The 19,003-nt window shown below is 31.4% G+C and overlaps 2 protein-coding genes across 6 annotated transcripts in view; one reads left to right on the forward strand and one right to left on the reverse strand.

Annotated features, from left to right (window-relative positions):
* Positions 1-327: 327 nt before the first annotated feature.
* On the forward strand, positions 328-8,531 carry LOC138942536 (prostaglandin E2 receptor EP3 subtype). 4 transcript variants are annotated; one of them, XM_070312810.1, is made up of 7 exons: positions 328-609; positions 1,936-2,161; positions 2,835-3,074; positions 5,976-6,153; positions 6,386-6,627; positions 7,304-7,532; positions 7,818-8,531. In XM_070312810.1, the coding sequence occupies exons 2-7, from the start codon at positions 1,964-1,966 to the stop codon at positions 7,934-7,936; spliced, it is 1,206 nt and encodes a 401-aa protein (XP_070168911.1). In that variant the 5' UTR covers positions 328-609; positions 1,936-1,963; the 3' UTR covers positions 7,937-8,531. The 4 variants fall into 4 exon arrangements, with proteins under 4 accessions (XP_070168911.1, XP_070168940.1, XP_070168930.1 ...); XM_070312839.1 differs by having other exon boundaries at positions 6,428-6,627; XM_070312829.1 differs by having other exon boundaries at positions 5,979-6,153.
* LOC138942525 (rho guanine nucleotide exchange factor 17) overlaps positions 8,481-19,003 on the reverse strand; it is a 52,468-nt gene continuing 41,945 nt past the window's right edge. Inside the window, exons 14-26 of one of the 2 annotated variants that reach the window (XM_070312794.1) lie at positions 18,525-18,662; positions 18,067-18,161; positions 17,776-17,998; positions 17,097-17,188; positions 16,346-16,613; positions 16,127-16,234; positions 15,606-15,845; positions 15,413-15,480; positions 14,984-15,310; positions 14,296-14,469; positions 13,499-13,782; positions 13,145-13,171; positions 8,481-12,462 (exon numbers count right to left, since the gene is read on the reverse strand). In XM_070312794.1, the coding sequence (XP_070168895.1) occupies positions 13,520-13,782; positions 14,296-14,469; positions 14,984-15,310; positions 15,413-15,480; positions 15,606-15,845; positions 16,127-16,234; positions 16,346-16,613; positions 17,097-17,188; positions 17,776-17,998; positions 18,067-18,161; positions 18,525-18,662 (1,996 nt within the window). In that variant the 3' untranslated portion in view covers positions 8,481-12,462; positions 13,145-13,171; positions 13,499-13,519. The remainder of the gene's footprint in view (positions 12,463-13,144; positions 13,172-13,498; positions 13,783-14,295; positions 14,470-14,983; positions 15,311-15,412; positions 15,481-15,605; positions 15,846-16,126; positions 16,235-16,345; positions 16,614-17,096; positions 17,189-17,775; positions 17,999-18,066; positions 18,162-18,524; positions 18,663-19,003) is intronic. The other variant, XM_070312786.1, reaches the window with a different exon arrangement.

Here is a 19,003-nt window from a genome sequence, read left to right on the forward strand (position 1 = left end):
ACAGTTTATATTATTTTCTTAAACTTTTATCTAAAACATAGAATGAAAATTTTGGTTTGTGTTCAAATTTTGAACATAATCATATATGTTTATCTGCAAAATTAGAATAATATATGAGATTTTTTTACGAGACAATTAATCATATTTTTAAAAATTATACTGATTGTGCACCATTATACTTGCGTTATTAATATCACTGATAAATTTAATAATAAATGATTGATGAGATTGCTCCTGATGACCCCGCGCAGGCGCCGCTGCGTTCGAATCGTCTTACGTAAACAAAACTAGATCCGTCCGCGTGGTTCCAATCAGTCAGACGGCGACTCCGTTCATCGAAGGAATACTCTTGGTACCCTTCAAGATACTATAAAAATCTTTAATTCAAGATCTCTGTGTTTATCTTTGATCGGGAGATTCGCAGATTTATTTCGCCGTTCGTTGACTCTCCAGAATTATTGCAACGAAAAGGGCGCGACGAGTGATCGTTTCTTATCGATACGAGGATCAGATCGACGATCTTGATTGATAGACTACAATACGATTTAGGAAATCGTGTCAGGTCTTGTTTGAAAGAATCCCAAGTATCACAATGATCGACTAGAAAAGGTTCGAACATCGAATCTACTCAAAAAATGATCGCGGTTTTCTGAGTTTGTGATTTTTGCTGCACAAAAATCTAAATTTCGAAATCTCGAGATATTGCCGAGATTTCAAGATTTTTATAGTATCTGTTTCCAATAATAATAATAATAATAATAATAATAATAATAATAATAATAATAATAATAATAATAATAATAATAATAATAATAATAATAATAATAATAATAATAATAATAATAATAATAATAATAATAATAATAATAATAATAATAATAATAATAATAATAATAATAATAATAATAATAATAATAATAATAATAATAATAATAATAATAATAATAATAATAATAATAATAATAATAATAATAATAATAATAATAATAATAATAATAATAATAATAATAATAATAATAATAATAATAATAATAATAATAATAATAATAATAATAATAATAATAATAATAATAGATAATTTGCTGTGAATAAGATTACTCAAAATTTTTAACTGTGAAAGACGATTCTATACTTCTATAAAATTTTCAGATAAATAGTGAAATGAAAGAAAAAATTTTGCAAAGTTCTTCGTAATTTTTATTTCCAAGATGATTAGCTGATTTAACCGAGATTAATATAGTTTGAAATTTTTATATGTTATACAATTTTTTATATAGTTTTCAATTAATTGTAACATTGATAATTTAAAGTTTTTTAATATTTTAATCTTTTCTCTCCACAATTTATATTCTTAATCAATTTCTAATATTTCCATAGTTAGCCACTTTTGATATTTCTCATCTATTTCGTAAAAAAAAAAATATTTTTTTCGATATAAAACTGATGAGTAAGTTTCTATCTGAAGTTATTTAATGTTACATGTAAGAAGTCTTTAGATCATTAGTTTGCTTTATAGAGCATAGAGCTAGTCTTATTAGAGCTCAGAATAAGTCTTACTTCTGTCTTTTTGAATCTACAATACATCTGTATAAATACAAATGACTCGCATGCTTTATGTGTTATTCGGAGAAGTGTATCTTGATCTACCTTGAATTTATCTACATCAATTGATCTACATTAATCAAAAAACAAAAGCAAGAGAAGAAGAAAAATATATACGTCAAATAATCAAACTATGATCAATGCTAACTTCTAAATAATCGCGTATATAAGTTTGGAGGAAAAACAATAATAGCTAATGAGATAATCGATATCCAAAGAAAAGTGACGTCAAAACGTTGTTATTGTATTGCGAATTGCATTTTACGCCATTAAGATAAGTTTTTCGACGAATTTAAACAGGCAAACACTAAGTGAAATTAAATTTTTAAACAGTACAAAATATATTATAAAAATTGCCATCATGATAGCGGATAAATGGCAAAATTATACTTTGTCAACTTTGATGTTTACTAAAACGACGATGATGCCCGATGCAATAGCGAGCATTGTACCGAAGAGACACGTGAGTTTAGTTTCTCAATTTGTATTGACTCTTGTCTACATAACCGGTGTCATCGGCAACGTGTCTGCCCTGGTCATTCTCTTTCATCGAGATAAGGTAATTCAATGAAAAATAAGAAGTCATTTTCCTATTCATATATTAATTAAATAATGAAATGCTTCATATTTTACATAAATTATCGTATAAAATGATATTATATTATTGTTAAACATAAAGTACAATATAATTTGCTTGTTATTTTAATTAATAATACAAAAATATTTATTGTAAATAATAGAAATGTAAAAATGCTTTCCTTTAATTAATTATGAAATAAGTGATCCTTAAACTTTTGTAATCAATAGTTTGATTACTGACCTATATATTTCAGAAATCAATTTTTTTTTTATAAACTCAATTCCGGCGACAGGTAGAAAAACTTCTATTATTAAAACTTTTAAGCTTTTCTAGAATAGTTTAATAAGTATAACTTTTATTTTAAATTACTTTCAGTTATTTTTAATTATTTTATAAATTAAAAATTTATTACGATAAGCAAATAAATACAAATCGTAGAACACTGGACATTAACTATTATCACAATTATAAATCTATTAATAAAATCTTTTAATATAAATATCTGAAAAATATATTTTCTATGTATATATATATAAGAAAAATATATTTTCAAACCAGGTTTCTTGCTCTGGCATACAGCATTTCGTGAGCCTTTTAGCAATAAAAAGTTATAGAGTGCTATATTATCCCTTTTGGGATCGTTTTATTTCAGAGGAGAAACCGTAAGCATCTACTGATGCTGCGTTGTCTAGCAACCAACGATCTCGTGGCATTGTTGGGGATGTTGGTACAAATGTACGTCACTATCTATGTAGGTAATGTGATGTCTATGAGAATATTTTGCTCTCTACGTGTGGTTTGGCGACTTTTCGGCCTCTTCAGCGGCTGCGTCGCCATTGTCATGGCAGCAGAGAGGTGGTTAGCCTTGACTAGACCCTTCGTTTATCAAAAGGTGAGCCTAGCTTTAAAATAATATCGTAATCAACGTAGTCTTTTGTCAAAAGAAAACTAATTATGCGGAAGTTTGCAAGGGCAATTTGTTCTTCGTCATTGAATGTTCATGGAAAGCGGTTAACGCACGTTTATGACGTTTCTTAAGTAATTTAAATGATCATTAAATTATTCCGATAATTCGCTAAGATTTATATTTTATATATATTAATCCAGAATTAAATATCTCCTTTTTGTTTCTAAAATATTTTTTTCTAAGAAACTTTTATTTTGCTAACGTTTTGTGCTGTAAAATTAAATTAGAAGATAAATTAAATAAAGTAAATTAATTTTTTTCTCATGTAAAAGAAATTAAATAAATAAAAAAATGTTATTAATTATTGGAGAAATGGATTCTTTTAATAACGAATCTAAAGTTAACACGACTACGCACATTGCCAAAGTAAACTGCACGTTGTAATTCATGACGTGTTTTCGCTTTATGTGTGGACGAGCTGACGCGTGTAAGAAAATTTATACACGTGTGCCGTAGAGGCACTTTAGAGTTCTACGACGTTTATAGAGCAGCCATATATTATGACAAAGAGATAAAAGTATAAAGAATTTTTACAATTGATTAACAAATTTGAGTAAAAATTATTTTCATAAATTACATTATTTATTAATGTAGAAATAGTATATAAAACTCAAATTACCGAGTTTCGATAAATGGACGGATTAGAATTTTTTTTTTTATAGAAGCACTAATTAAGCAAGTATCGATCGCAGTAAACGATAGATAAGGTTGACGTCTTTCGTACTCTAATAATAAAACGTCAATTTACACTATAATCATCTTCGGAAGCAGCACCCAAGATTGTAATTAATTGAAGATGATTAATGTTGTTGTTGTTACGTCGCGTACTATCAAATATTACCTTTCCTAGAAAAAACTTAGTTCGAGATATTTTTCTCGACAGTATCATGTTCCAAAATAAATTGCATAATAATTTGCAATCCATATTGATTTAGTAAGTGCATTCATGATAAATTAACGAATGTATTTAACAAATGTTATAGTCAGAATAGAAATTTAATAAAAATTTACCAGAGAAATAGATAAAGAGAGCTAAGTTAATTAATAGTTCAAATTTATATTAAATTTTAAATTTATTTTATTTGATTTTCAATATAACGTTTTGAATATCTAAATATCTGTTTTGATATAATTTTTGTCAAACTTGCGATCGATGATTGTCAATGTATAGAGTACACATCATTTTATTGTTCCAAAAATAGATTGAATTGTAATTTTCAACACAGCGCGTTTCTTAATCGTTAATCAATACCACTTATAGGAACAAACACATTGTGTTACTAAGAAGTTTATTACTTCCTTCTTCTACGATGTAATATCTACGATATTACTTTGTATACATATATTTGTCTAAACGATATTACAACAATATGTTAAAACTTTTATTAAATAGTCAAGAAAAAACTTTTATATTAAATTGTCAAAAAAATTTACGATATATTTTGTTGTCTAAATTAAATTTTATTTTATATTAAAATATTAAAAATATTAGTTTAAAGTATAAATTAAAATGAGTAATTTTAACATTATTTTGAGAATTGTACATATTGTGTAACTCTGAAATATACATAAATATTACTGTAGAAAATCTAGAAATTTAGAACTTGCGTGTTAGCATAAATAAAATATCAATCTCTCGTGAATAAATACAATATATGATTGATTTTAACGAATTGATGAGAAAGATAATATTCTCGATTATGATACATTATTTCCGATTTTCCGATATTGCCTAATATAAAGATCATCGATAAAACTGATGTATATATAAAGCCGCAACGAAGAATCGATCGATTTATCAATATCGACCTAATTTCTCCGACTATTCTTAAAGACAAAGGTTAATCCGGGATCTCGAGTATTAGTTTTGCAGATCTCAAAAGCGTATAATCATTCTTGAAAATTCCGCATAGATTTAGAAAAAGATACCTGACAATGTATTTTCGAAATATGCGGAACGTCGCAGCTTGTCGAAGCAAAGCGCGAACGTACATTACGTCTCGTATATTAAAGTAAGCCTATTTAACAAACACTACATTCATATTGTCATATATTTTCGCATGTAATATCAAATTTGAGATTTGCATGTGAAAATATGAAGTCACAAAACTGGAGATTGTTCCTTTTTTGTATTTATTAGATTTATTAGATCCAACACTTACCCGATTTTTTTCTCTTTTAATCTTGCCAAAGCGTCTCTGAAGAGTGGAGTAAGCGAGAGAGAAGCGCATAAATCCCAATCGAGATCATGTAACGTAGAAGTATAATAACAATTTACACGACTATTGGGAGATGATAAGTTCAATGTCTCCTTTAGAAAAAAAATCTCATACGCAAAACTTGATTTTTAAGGGCACTAGTAATCATTTATCAGAAAGAGGAAATATCTGGGATAGAAATTTGAATCATAAAATAAATTAGATTTTTTTCTAGAAGAAACTTCTAGAGATATCTTAATTAAAGTCTTCTATTAGAAAAGAAATTATATTTTTCGATATTTATAAACACTAGAAACGGAGAAAAGTAAATTAATAAAGATAAGATATAAAAACTATAAAATAGAAAAATTTTCAAATTTAACGGCGCTATTTAATATTTATCTATCATATAAATTGCGTATCGTATTCAGATTTCATTTCCGTCGGAGCTCAAAGCATTTCAAAGTTTCAAAGGAAAATGTTATCTTATCACACCTTGCTCTATAGAGCCAATTGAGCTTCCTCGATTCTTTTTCGATTTGTAATCATCGCAGCGCAAAAGCAAGAAATCGATGATCGCATCGTGGTGTTTCGATATCTTAATAGATGACACGCATGTATCTTCCAGCAGGTAACGTATCCGGTAATTGTGCGTTGTATGTTGGCGCTTTGGCTGGTCGCACTGGCGATGACCAGTCTGCCAGTTATGGGCTTCGGATTATACTACAAAAGCGAGCGTTGCGTACGCTATAGGGAGGCTACAGAACCGAGCGACGTCGCTTATGCTTATGTATGGTTCGTTTTCGGTGAGTAATCTGTGAATAATAGCGTAAATATATATTTATTAAAATATAGATATACTTTCATTAAAAATTTATTAAAAAATGTAAAATTGAATATACATATTTATTATATTAAATATAAATGTAAAATTATATAATTATGATTCTGTTTCTAGCAAGAATTCAAATGTTAAAGGATCATTTTTGTTATACTTATTATACTTATCATTATTTTAATGGATCTTTTAATTAATAGGTACACTCTTATGCTTGTCCATTGTCTGGTGCAATTTGGCAGTCTCTAGAGCTTTGAGTAGATTAAGTCGCCGCGCAGGTTCTCTCAGGCGAATCTGCAGAGCCTCATCGCGAGCAAAACCTTTGCTAACCATAGCCGGACCTCCGAATCGACCGGAAGCTGCTACGACTGAGGAAAAGGCATTTGCAAGACTTATGGCTGTATTATCGATATCATTCGTTATCTGCTGGATGCCACATATGGTAAGTTCGTCGACTTCAATTAGTCTCGATTTATGATAAAATTGTGCGAAGAAAAAAACAGTGACACTTGGATCGTATTTTTAAATAAATTAATTGATTTACAAGATGAATCTTTTCACCGAAAACAATAATCGTAATTATTTATATCTAATCGGTACAAAAATCGTGCGTTTCCGTTTTAAAAGCGATGAAGGTCAGCAAGGATGAATAATGAATATTTGAAAATAGTTTCACGTACGAGCCATCGAGACATCCGCGAGTCAATATTCTGCTGGTATCTGAATTGATTTCATCCTGTTGACAATTTTATTGGATGACGGAAAATTCTTCTTTGGAATTTGCGCGATTTGATCGTAGAAAGAATACTCAGCAAATAATTTTTCTACAGTTGCATTAGAAACATATTTTAACATTTTTCTTTTTTGGATTATATTTAATAATATAAAAATATAATATATTATATAAAGATAAACGTATTAGATAAATTCTACAATATTTTCTTTTATCTATAAAAATCTTTGTGAAAGGAAAAATTTAATAATACAAAATTGCGTAAATATCCTTGTCTACTCTTGAAAATGTTTCTCCATAGCATATAATTTTTCAACAACTCACAGTTATCAATCTTTTGTTAGAAATTGTTATACTTATCTTTTTTTCTTATTTTTGATCGTAGATTTCTATTCCACTGGCTCAATTCGCGATGCGGCTACCACAAACGGCGATCGCTATACGGAAATTCATTCGCATCTTCCACACCATAGCCGATATTCTTTTATGCATTCACTTCACCTTGGATCCGTATATTTATGTACTTCTGCGAGTACCACGGCCAAGATTTCGATTACTGAAACCACTTTGCAAGATCTGCTGGCCGGATCGAAGCCGATCCAACTCGTTTACAGGTAAGACGATTTATGTTTAATAATCGAAAAAATTCTTATCAAGAGTTTGAAGCAGCACTTGATACACATGTAAGAATTTATACAAGTTAATTATTTATTGTATATTATAAGCAAATATATAATTTACACTATTAATATAACAAGTTATGTATTATATAAATAAAAAAAAATAGAAGGATTAAATATGATTAGTATACTGTAATTAAAAATATAGAATGTTATCATTGATAAGGCAAAATAAAAAATTACATTTTAAATTGCCATAAAACTTATTTTATGCAATAGGAACAATGGATCATCAATGTAGCAGTGGTGATCCACCCACGCCGATTACTGAGGCTCCATCGACACCTGTCAGTGAGGAACATGATTCGCATCTCGTCACGGCATCGGCATCTCTCTGAGACCGGCCTGTGCGAATGATCTTAAAGCGATTGAAAAATCACACGACCACGTATGAACACTTGGATTGTTTTGGCACCAGAAGATATTTACTTCTTTTTTGACTGACTATCGAAGACAGCATTCATTTACGCAATACGAGTTGATTTTCTACGCACAAAATCACAATTACTTAAAATACTTAAAGAGAGAGAGAGAGAGAGAGAGAGAGAACTTGTAGATAAAAAATATACTTTTGAATCGATTTACTCTTAAATATTTACGTACCTATGTAAGCTTCTAGTCAGTAATAAGCGTGAAAATAAATGACAGATTTATTAATCAATTAGCGCAATTAGCATAGAAATAGGGCGTGTTAATTGCGCGCGCAACGAAAGTGTAATGCAATCAGAGCTGAATCAAAAAAATATATATTCTTCAAATATATATTGAAAAAATAAAATATAAAATACTGAAAAGTATATTTTAAAGAGAAAAAATCTATATAGTTTAAGATATATGTACTTACAAAAAACTTTTTTTTAGTTCAAGATACTTATAAAATAAAATGCAGTTCGATTATTTCAAGCATTTATGTATGTCATGTATCCGAAATGTTCTTTCAGCCTTGAATGCAATATATGGTAAATGCTATTACAAAACAATTATATATATACACATATCTTTTGCAACGTAGAGCTCAGCAACGTCGTCGTTATATTTGTAAACGACTTTATTTTAAACGAACATTGTTATTTGTACATAATATCATACATATATATGTTAATATTTTGTTTATATCGCACGCGCGATATCGTATAGTATTTGCGCGCGTTTAACAATTTTGGAATAATAAATGTTAATCCGAAATTTTTTATATCACGATTCCGATCGCCCGGAACAAGCACACATGCACAAGCACTCTCACACACGTACAAAAAGGATAGAATGCAAACATACACTTTGCACTTTTGGTGCAGAATCTATGATATCGTCACGCGCTATCCGTTATATTGTACATACATTATAATGTTCGAAGTGATATAGCGCAGCGAGATAATCAATAATAAACAAAAAAAAAAAAAAATATCGAATGACATTATATATAATACAAGTGTAGTCACGTGTGTCAAAGCAGACCAATTCGCCCATAAAACACTGACTATATTGAAAATATAACTTATGTACTCACTATCGAAAAAGTGGAGTCTCGCTCGAGAAACGTATACATATCTCACAAATGCAAGTTTAATTAAAAATTATGTATGCATTGTGTAGCACATATACAAGATATAACGTCAATCGAAAGTTATTGTGATTGCGCTCTCTGTGTATTTTTGCTCTCTTATATATTATAATTTATTTATAATATAAAAGAAAGATGCAATATATTTTATCATTATATAATATCATTATATTATATCATCTATTTCTATTATTATGTTTTTGCAGAAACGTTAAACATTAAAATATTACATCAGTTGGACATATGTACTTCTAATAAAGATTCTTTTGTTTATTTAATATTATCGACATGTATTGTCTCCAATGTATATGTATTGTCTCTAATAAAATATGTTTTTTAATACAATTTTTTCTTTTGATGATAAATAAAATTACAATTGAAAGCGCAATATCTTACAACATTTCTCTCACGTTTCGTGACGTTGCACCGTATATATTTGCTTGAAGAACGATCTCTTGGAGATCGAAGTTATACTTGATTACGTACCATTCACATTCATACATGTATTTCCGTATGCCTTAATTCGATCAAAATTTATATAATTTGCTAATATATCTTTTTGAGAGACAAAATATTGTATTATTTTTGTGCGATAAATAAATGCGCGCTAAATCCTGATTTAGACATTATAATTGACATACATACATAAATAGAATTGTCGAACATCAGAATCGAAGAGATTGCATAGAAAGATAAATACCATATATTTCTTTATCTAAAAAGATCTGCGTGTCGAGTATATTCGAATAAGAATAATAAACCGTAAAAGCCGAAACACACTCTGCGTAAGACGATAATAAACTTTGAGTTACGCACAATTTTTTATCTGATGTTTAATATAATATCCATTGTACTTAATTTAGATTTGTCATATTTTTTCCATTGCGAGTTATAAGCAATTTATTCACGATTAATTAAATACTAACTAAATTCAACACCACGTAAATCACTACATTTGCAGATAATCGGAATAATTACTTGGCCGTTGCTTTTACAGTCGCTTGTTTTCATGAACAACGAAGGATGCCACAAGCAGAAACATTGATGGCTTTTATTGTATATACATACAACTTCGGTTGATCTCGTGTATAATTGAGGTTCTCATTATCATTTAATTATTGTCAGGCGCTCAGAGTATTACAGACTGTCGACTATTTAAATCGCGTACTCATGGCAATCAATGTTGTATGTTTTTAGCTAAAAGTCAAAAACAGTACTTAATTCTTCGGATATTCGTATCACTTGAGTGATTAACAGAAGCGATAAATCATTGCGTATTTTCTTATTAAATGCGCTATTTTTATTATCCTTATCTTGAATCCTTATCTTGAATTAAATTTGCTTTTATATTATTATATTGTATTATCCGACATTGATTACAAAGATCTGCAGAAGCAGCGAGTGTAAACGACTAAATTATCAATTATCACGATTGTACAAAAACAGTAATGCACAACCTTTTAAATTTCTCTTGTATTATCAGATTTACAATGATTTTTCAATTATAAATCATATGATGCGTGTATGTAATCTTACGAAAAAGTAAATAAGCAAGTGACTGTATGTACCGAAGAATAATTAAATTAATATTATTTATTTTTTTAATAATTTTTTATAATCGCCTTCAATCTATTACAATTAAATTAAATTTTTATAAAACGGGATTCTAAAATTTTGTAATAACTTTTACATAAAAAATTAGAAAAAAAGAGAATGAAAAATATATGATAGAACGAATAATAATATAAGCACGAATTCATGAATGATTTATTGGCACTTGTAATACTAACTTGCAATTATAGGTATAAATTCGCTTTCACACTGACTTGTGATCTTAATTAAAAAATAAAATAAGACTCGAATAAAATAAAAACATTCGCCTCTCTAATAAGCGAAAGCTTCAAATATCTGTCTTTATTTCTCTTGCCTCCTTGTAATAAATAAATTTTTGTATTAAATTACTCCAGTTTTCTAAAGTCCTTGATGTACACAGATCCGATAAATTTCTCAACAATTAACACAAACACATCGGGTTACGTTTTATACGATGTACTAGAAATAACCAAGAACGTCAGTATTTTCGCGGCATCGATCGATCAAACAGGGAATAAATTTTCGTGTTTTTTTTTTTTGTTCTTTTTTTGGCACTTTAATAATCGTAACAAATTATAGATCTCTATGTATATATCTACTATTTTTCGATTTAGGCCAGTATTGATACATATAAGCTCGATTCAACGCCCTGCCAGGTATTCCACTATCGTCGATTTATCGATGTCGATGATTTACTTGATCCTAATCCGGTCCGTTGACATACATGTTTTATTTAGTTGCACTTTTTACTATTTTATATATATATATATATTTCTCTCTCTTTTAAAAGCTTTCAAGCTTTCACTGTGCGCTTATTTCGTTTTAAACTTACAGGATATTTGAAAGTGCAGCTAAAAGAAAACGTGCCCTTAAACCAAATTCAAACGACACAAACATCTAAAAACCATTTATCGTTATTTAAAAGATGTAGGTGTTTGTAGGTGTCCTTAAAATTTTTGTGTCATTTGACTAGTTTAACATGTGGGCCATTCTTGAAATTGCGTCTTTGTATAAATGGCAAACATACATCGACATCGAGACTTACATTTAGAATCAGATCCTACCATCTCCAATATTACGCAATTTTATTTATCTCCGATTTTATTTACCAAAGGCACGTGCTCAATGCAGTGAAATTCCTTCTTTATATACTACATAATAAATATTACAAATACAGAATTGAAATAAATACAATGCAAATCGTTAATAATTTAATAATTTATAATGTGTGAAAAAAATATATAGAACTTTTAAACATCAATTGTTTCATAACATATTACTTTCCAAATATATGTAGTACACAAAAAAAAAAAAAAAAAATTTGACCATCGAGCACCTGTCGTTGGTAAACGCTTTTACGTCAGACTTGCGCGAGTGATGACCAAACAACAACAGACAATATCCTTTTTATAGATCGCGCAAAGACGAGAGAGACAGGTCCAAGATCGTCCTCGATCAATCGGACTCCCGCGCAAAATGCACCCGGCACTTCCTCATGTCCTGGAAGTAGTGCAGTTCCCGCATCTTGCCCTTAATCCATTCGGCTAATATCAGCCAGAGAATCCTACCGCGCTCCTTGAAAACCCGACCTGTCGGCGCGTCGTGATCGGCCACGATCAGACGACGGCGATGGCATCCGTCCGCATGCTGCGCGTACAACAACGATTCCCACGGCGTGTCATGCCGGCTTTCGTTTACCGCGACCCTTGCCTACAATGCAAGCGATCATCGTCAAATCGCTTCTTACGATAATTCACGGTGATTATAGATCCATCCAAGATCAAGCATATTCAACTAAAATTGCCTCTCCGAAACGAACTCGGTCCATTATCGTTCGCACGAGAGCGTAATGAATTATACGTATATAATAATATTTAAAATTAATGATAATCATCACGTGTTTCCTCATCATGATAATTGTCGCGATATATCTTGTTTTTATGTTATATCTTTTTTTCAAATCGATAAAATAATATATTGTAGATCTATAATCATTGATTTAGATATTAAAATGATAAATTATAATTCTATTGAAAACTAAAATAAGCATTCGTGAATCAGTTTGAATCAGGAAAGAACTAATTTCTCGATATGATAAAAAGTACTTTGGACTAGCATGCCTGCAAAAATAATAACGTAATAAACGTAATGTAAAGATTTTGAAAAAATACAAGAATCTTATTTGCCTCAAGAAATAAAATTAAAAAAAAAAAAAGAAAAAAAAAGAATACAATAAGAAACAACATTTTACAGTAAAAAATTAATACAATAAAAAATTAAGTCATTGCTACAGGAAGTATGTGTAGATAAGTGACAAACCATACATATCTAAATTCTACCGGAGAAGTTGGATATTGTATTTAAAATTTCGATAAAATAATGTAATACTTACTAGATGTAAAGTAGCTACTGCATCATCCTGAACATTGTTCAGCATGATAAAAATCTTTATATAACATAAAATGTTAATAAAAATACTAAAAGGATAAAATTGTACAATATCTAATGAAAAAAAAAAAAAAAAGATATTTTAAAATAAGCGATAAATTTTTTGTAGAATCAACACTTTTGCATTTCTACAATATTATAAATATTCTATAAATCTTTTCAAATGTTTTTTTTTTTTCTTTTCTTTCAAATAACGGCGCGTATTTTTAAAGCATATGTATAATTAATGTAACCTTAATACACACACGTTGATATAATTTTAAATAAATTTTTTTTAAATACATCGCTCATCTTTTACCTGGGGTCGTACGAGATCATATCACACTTTCCACAGCAGCAAATGGTTCGTAGAATCCTCACGACCGGCTTGCAGCTCTGCGGATGCCTGAGGTCCACGAAAGTCTTCATAACCATCTCCGCCGGATATCACCAAGAGTTTGCAGCGATTGATATTGTTCTGCTGCGTTTTACTCGACTTTAGTGAGTAACGATTCACCTTCGAACTAGGGTCGGGTTTCGAGGGGTTCGGCGTTTCCACGCAGGTGAGAAAGCGCACGTGTCCTGTGTGTCCGTGAGGAATTCCTACGCGGAACAAAATAATTTTTTCGTTAGATTGGAATAAAGATTTCGGATCCGAAATTTTGCACTTCAATAAATATTAAACGTAAAGATTTCATAATCGCAATCCTTAAAATTTTACGGCTATAATTTTAACGCAACCCGTATAAAAATAATTTTACACGTATAATTTAAGTTTCTGCATAGACTTTTACAATACTGTTTTTTTTTCCTTATTTTCATTACATCGAAATGTAAGCGTACATATGCAAATACCAATAATTGACAAAATTTCACTGAAGTATTATATGCGATATTATTAATTACGTATAAATCAAAAGAGACGCTTAATATGCCTGCGTCATATCCTACGCTGAAAAAAAAAAAAAAAAAACGGCACTGATCGATCGCTCCTGTATCCTTCCACACGGATGGGCATCGAGAGCGCGATTTGGGATGTCAGCCAGTTTTCTAATTATATCACGGCGCAATAATAACGGCGACAGAATGTGACAAGAATGTGACGTCAATACGCACCAGTCACAATCGGTGGCTGCGACATCCTCTGAGTTGATGACTTTATATGGGGAATTGGCACAGTGAGCAGCACGCCGGCGCTCGTACCGATCCAAAGCAACTCGTTGCAAGCCAACAGTGCAGTAACCCTGAGACACGCGGCCTTGTGCTGCCGAATTATGTCATCGCAACCTGCAGCAAATTTAACGCTTCCGTTAAAATAAGTGCCGGATCTCGTCCCTAAATGAGGGCTCGTTGCCGTCGATCAATTAGCGAATTAGGATAAAACACGATACATTTCAACAAGTTTGAAAAATTTGTTACACGTATTTTGTTATATTTTCTTTTATCTTTATTTGTTTTAATCGCAAACATTTTTATTAGACGAGATTAGACGAGAAAGAAGTCAGTTCCATGTATTGTATAAATTAATAGAAATTTTACACAATTAATTTTTCAAACTAGCTTGATTGTGTAACTAGCTTGATAAGAATTACAAGATGTGTATATCGAATCTAGAATATTTGTTATCTTAAAATTTATCTTTTTTATGAGGCTTCTTTAAATTTTTGCTAATTTAATTCGATGATTCGAAAAACAATCGGTGGAAAATTATGCAATATAACAAATATGATAAATAATATAAATAATTAAGATGATACTTGAGACAATAATAAAGATTTTCACTTACTCGAGAGTTGAGACTTACTGGCAAGCATTTTGGTGACAGCCGGCGCGATATTGATATCCGTTAGGCATTCGTAGCTACCGGAATGGAAGAGCCTCAGCACAGCGCTATTGTGTAAGGAAATCCAGACGCTTAAGCCTCCAGAATTCGCCATGCAGGAAACGGCGCGGCTCGTGTCGCTGCTAACCGTAAACGTGTGTTCGATGTCCAGGGTGTGAGTGTTCAAAACTTTCACACTATTGTGGCAGCCGCACCAAAGTTTCCCGGAAACGGATAGCATCTTGGTTACCGGCGATGCCACCGTCCCGACGGATACCGTCGTCGGATCCGGCGTGTTCCATCCACCGGCTGCAATACGATGGAGAATAAATTTTTTTTAAATCACATTTTACTATAAATCACACAAAAAGAAACAAAAACATCGTTAGAAAAATATATCGCGACACGTACTATGGTCCCGAACGTAAACAGTGATGTCTCCATTGGCAAGGGAAACGAACACCTTGTTATCCAAATATCTGAAATGACATTATATAATGTTGTATATAAAAGATCGTATTACGATTGTATATAGATCGTTAAAAGTAATATATACTATCTATGGAATATAATAATAAAGTTAAGAGAGAGAAGGGGCTCTTACATGATGCAGTGCACGCTGCTGCCGTGCAGGATCTTCACCTTGTTCTTCTTGATCCGGATGTTGTCGTTGCAGTTGTATACGTGGATGTAGCCGTCTTCTGTTCCCAACCACATCGTAGGCTGATTCGTGTCCTCCTCCGCAGTAATATTGTCAATACTCGACACGTCACCGCTCAATGTCATGCTGCCCGTATCTGCGCATGGACTGTCATCCGAATCCGAATCGTCGGAGCTCGAGCTACTGTAAAACGCGCGAGTATAGATAAATGTTAAATATTTTAATACAAATTAAATTAAATTTAAATAGATTTTTTTCTGAATAAAATTGCGAGATGATAAATTCGAGATTTTACATTATTTAATCCGATAAATGAGAGGAATATACATGTATTGTATAATGTATGATGATTATTAATAAATCATACCCAGCTGTAAACCGCTCAATACTGCCAAGTATCAAGTAGGAGATATCGTTATTTACGCATATTTAGTCACGCGAATGCCGCGAGAGAGAATGATTACCTGTCTAACTGTATGTTACCGCCACTGGCATCCACGTCTTGTACCGATATGCTTATACCACTCTTGCTGTTAACGAACGGGCTGTTGTTCGACGTGCACGAGCTCGAACTGAAAAGAAAACATTTAAACTCGTGTGTTCGTATACTTCGACAAACGTTCGATATTATCTCTCGTCCCAATTAATTCTCTCTCGCTTACACTTCGTCTCGCTAATCTTACCCGGGCGTGCACGCGGGTATCCCGGCGACGCAGAGTATCCTGGAGTTGCAGACTCCGTTACACGACGTAACCTGCGGTGGTTCCGGGCTCAGACTCAGCACGCACACCTGACCAACGTATCCATCGCTGTTGCAGACCCAAACGTCCCTCGAACCCTGTCCGTTTACCAATGTCGGCGCCGCGCACGTGAACTGGAGACCAGCTCGCGTTTTTCTGATCGGCAGAGGTCCCACGAATTCAGGACACAGTCTCCTGTCGGCTGACAGTGCTGCACGCGAAATAGCAAGATGCTTAAAATATTCTGACTTGTGGATTTTTAATTCAAAAACTGAGAAAATAAAAAATAGGCAACAACGCGATTTTATATTGTATATGTATGTGTGTATGGCAAGATTTTAAAAATAATAATAAGCAAAATCTCGTGTTTATTTTAAGATCGTAATTTAATCTTCAACGTTTCTACCTCGATATTTTTACTCATTTAATTCTCTTCATTCAAGTTTTCATTTTGCAGATATTATTTGTGAAAATCCGAAAGAAGTTATATTGATTATATTTTGTCTTACATTGATTAAATTATCCATTTATAAAGAGTAATATATCGGATATTTTTCTACTATATTGCTACTAAATATTGTTTTAAAAAAATCAAAAAAATATTATTTTTAAATATACAATATATTAATACTTAAAAACTATTTTCATTAAGATGACTTTATAAATAGGAAAAGCTCGATGTAACGCTACTTACCGAGTTTCTGTTTGGCTTCGTTAAAACTCTCCTCCCAACTCGCACGTTTGTCAGGTTTCGCGAACATAACAGATATATTTTCAATTCCGGCTCTGTAAATAAAGTACGCAAGTACAATATGAGTCACGTTGCAACTACGATCGAATCATCGCGATTTAGAAATTCCCAATATGTATATGTAACGGAAACGTGATCGAAAACGATTCTCGGGGGGAGAACGCGATTAAAGGATTTCGCGATAATCTTGGAAAATTAGCTCGCAACTAATTATCAACCAGGCTAAATTTAATCATCAATTGAATCGATTTAATTATAAATTTTCCAGTTTATTTCATCTCATGGATAATTATACAAGAACAAGTTTATAAATAAAGTGTATATTCGATCGACAAATTTATAAATAAAGTATGTCCAATCGTGGATTCTGATATTTCATAGCAAGAATTTATTTCGTATTATTGCAAAGATTATAATTTCGCGTTCGCTCTCTCGAAGTATGCAATAACATATAAAGACTTGAGTATGTATGAAATCTTAAAAAATAATGATATCTTACTATCATTAATATCTCCTAGGCGCTTTCTCATTTATTTATCTCATTTAATTTTCAAAAGGAAATTTCTCAACAATTAAAATAAATTGAATTAAATTAAAAATTTTTCTCTTGTACAATACTTACTGAGTATTGAGTGTTAGTTCTAAGCAAGCCAATTGCGAATGCGCTGCATTTCTTTCAGCCAGTTGCCGTTGGGCCTGACTCAGCATATCCTTAATAAGATCCTCCAACTGCTGCTTGGCACCATGCAAAGTCGCGGTGAGTTCCTGAAGTTGAGTTAACTTTGTGCAATCTTCTCGAAGATAATCTACCTCGCGCGCCATTCGCCTTAGATTCTCGTCTTTGGCTGAAAAATCGATATTAGGGTAGTTTCATTCTAAAATAATTCGATAAATCGGCGTATCTATACAATACCTTTCATCACTTCGAGATCATCCAGTGGAATTCGCATCAGCATTTTGTATTTGTTCGCGTCAAGCAGACCAACCAGGCTATTCGGACACGTGCTCCTGCGAATTTTTATCTCTTATTATTGTCGCAATACTTTTCTCTTTTATCTTTAAGGATTTTTTTTTTGTATGTATCAAAATATATCATTCAAAAAATCTATTATACAATTTTATTTTAAAAATCTTTATATAATATCTTTAAAATAAAATATCACTAAAATAAATTGATTGTAAGCAATTTTTAGAAAATCTTGTAAATGTTGCCACAGTGTCTACTTATTTTATCTAGAAAATGTTATATTTAGCTAAATTTATTTAAAAAATTAATTCAAAAAAATCTTTATTTCGTTTGATAGAAAAATTCGCAATTTTATATGTTCTTTATTTAAATATATTTCAGATATTCTTGTCAAGGATACTTACGTTGACGGTTTTCTTATCGTGCCGCTTCTGCGCTTGATGCTGGTGATGACGAGGAGATCGGAGAATAAAAATAAAGCCCGTTCCTTCCGCGTGCCCTGATTCGATGCTATAGTGACCAGATCATGCCGGACGAAAGCTCTACAGAGGGAAAAGCGGATAACGTGTCACACGATAAATTCGATGAATCTTTTTGTCGCGTCGCGGACAGTTTCCACCACAACACATTATTATTGGTAATCGATACCCCGATTCCGACGGCTAAATAAGTCCGGTGGAAAAACGGTGTAACGCGTGCAACGCGATTGGCACAGATTGAAAAGCGCGTCAAGTGGAACGATGTTTCTGTCACAGCAATAATCGACAATTTATTGGAAAACGTTACTGCGACGAGACAGTTTCTCAATCATTTATGATACATTATGTATTTTCTCAATCACTTACGCCTTTAAAGGTTGCTTTGAAACAGTTATTCTAAAAGA

The sequence above is a fragment of the Polyergus mexicanus genome, unplaced genomic scaffold, assembly GCF_030449975.1.
Source record: "Polyergus mexicanus isolate NDT 795.1 unplaced genomic scaffold, iyPolMexi1.0 SCAF_2, whole genome shotgun sequence".
NCBI classification, from domain to species: Eukaryota; Metazoa; Arthropoda; class Insecta; order Hymenoptera; family Formicidae; genus Polyergus; species Polyergus mexicanus.

What these genes read in the sequence shown, in the direction of transcription:
- LOC138942536 (XM_070312810.1), top strand. Translation starts at nt 1,964, where the DNA reads ATGATAGCGGATAAATGGCAAAATTATACTTTGTCAACTTTGATGTTT. An exon ending in TTCTCTTTCATCGAGATAAG is followed by an intron (nt 2,162 to 2,834) that starts GTAATTCAATGA and finishes GTTTTATTTCAG; the next exon opens with AGGAGAAACCGTAAGCATCT. An exon ending in TTATGTATGGTTCGTTTTCG is followed by an intron (nt 6,154 to 6,385) that starts GTGAGTAATCTG and finishes TTTAATTAATAG; the next exon opens with GTACACTCTTATGCTTGTCC.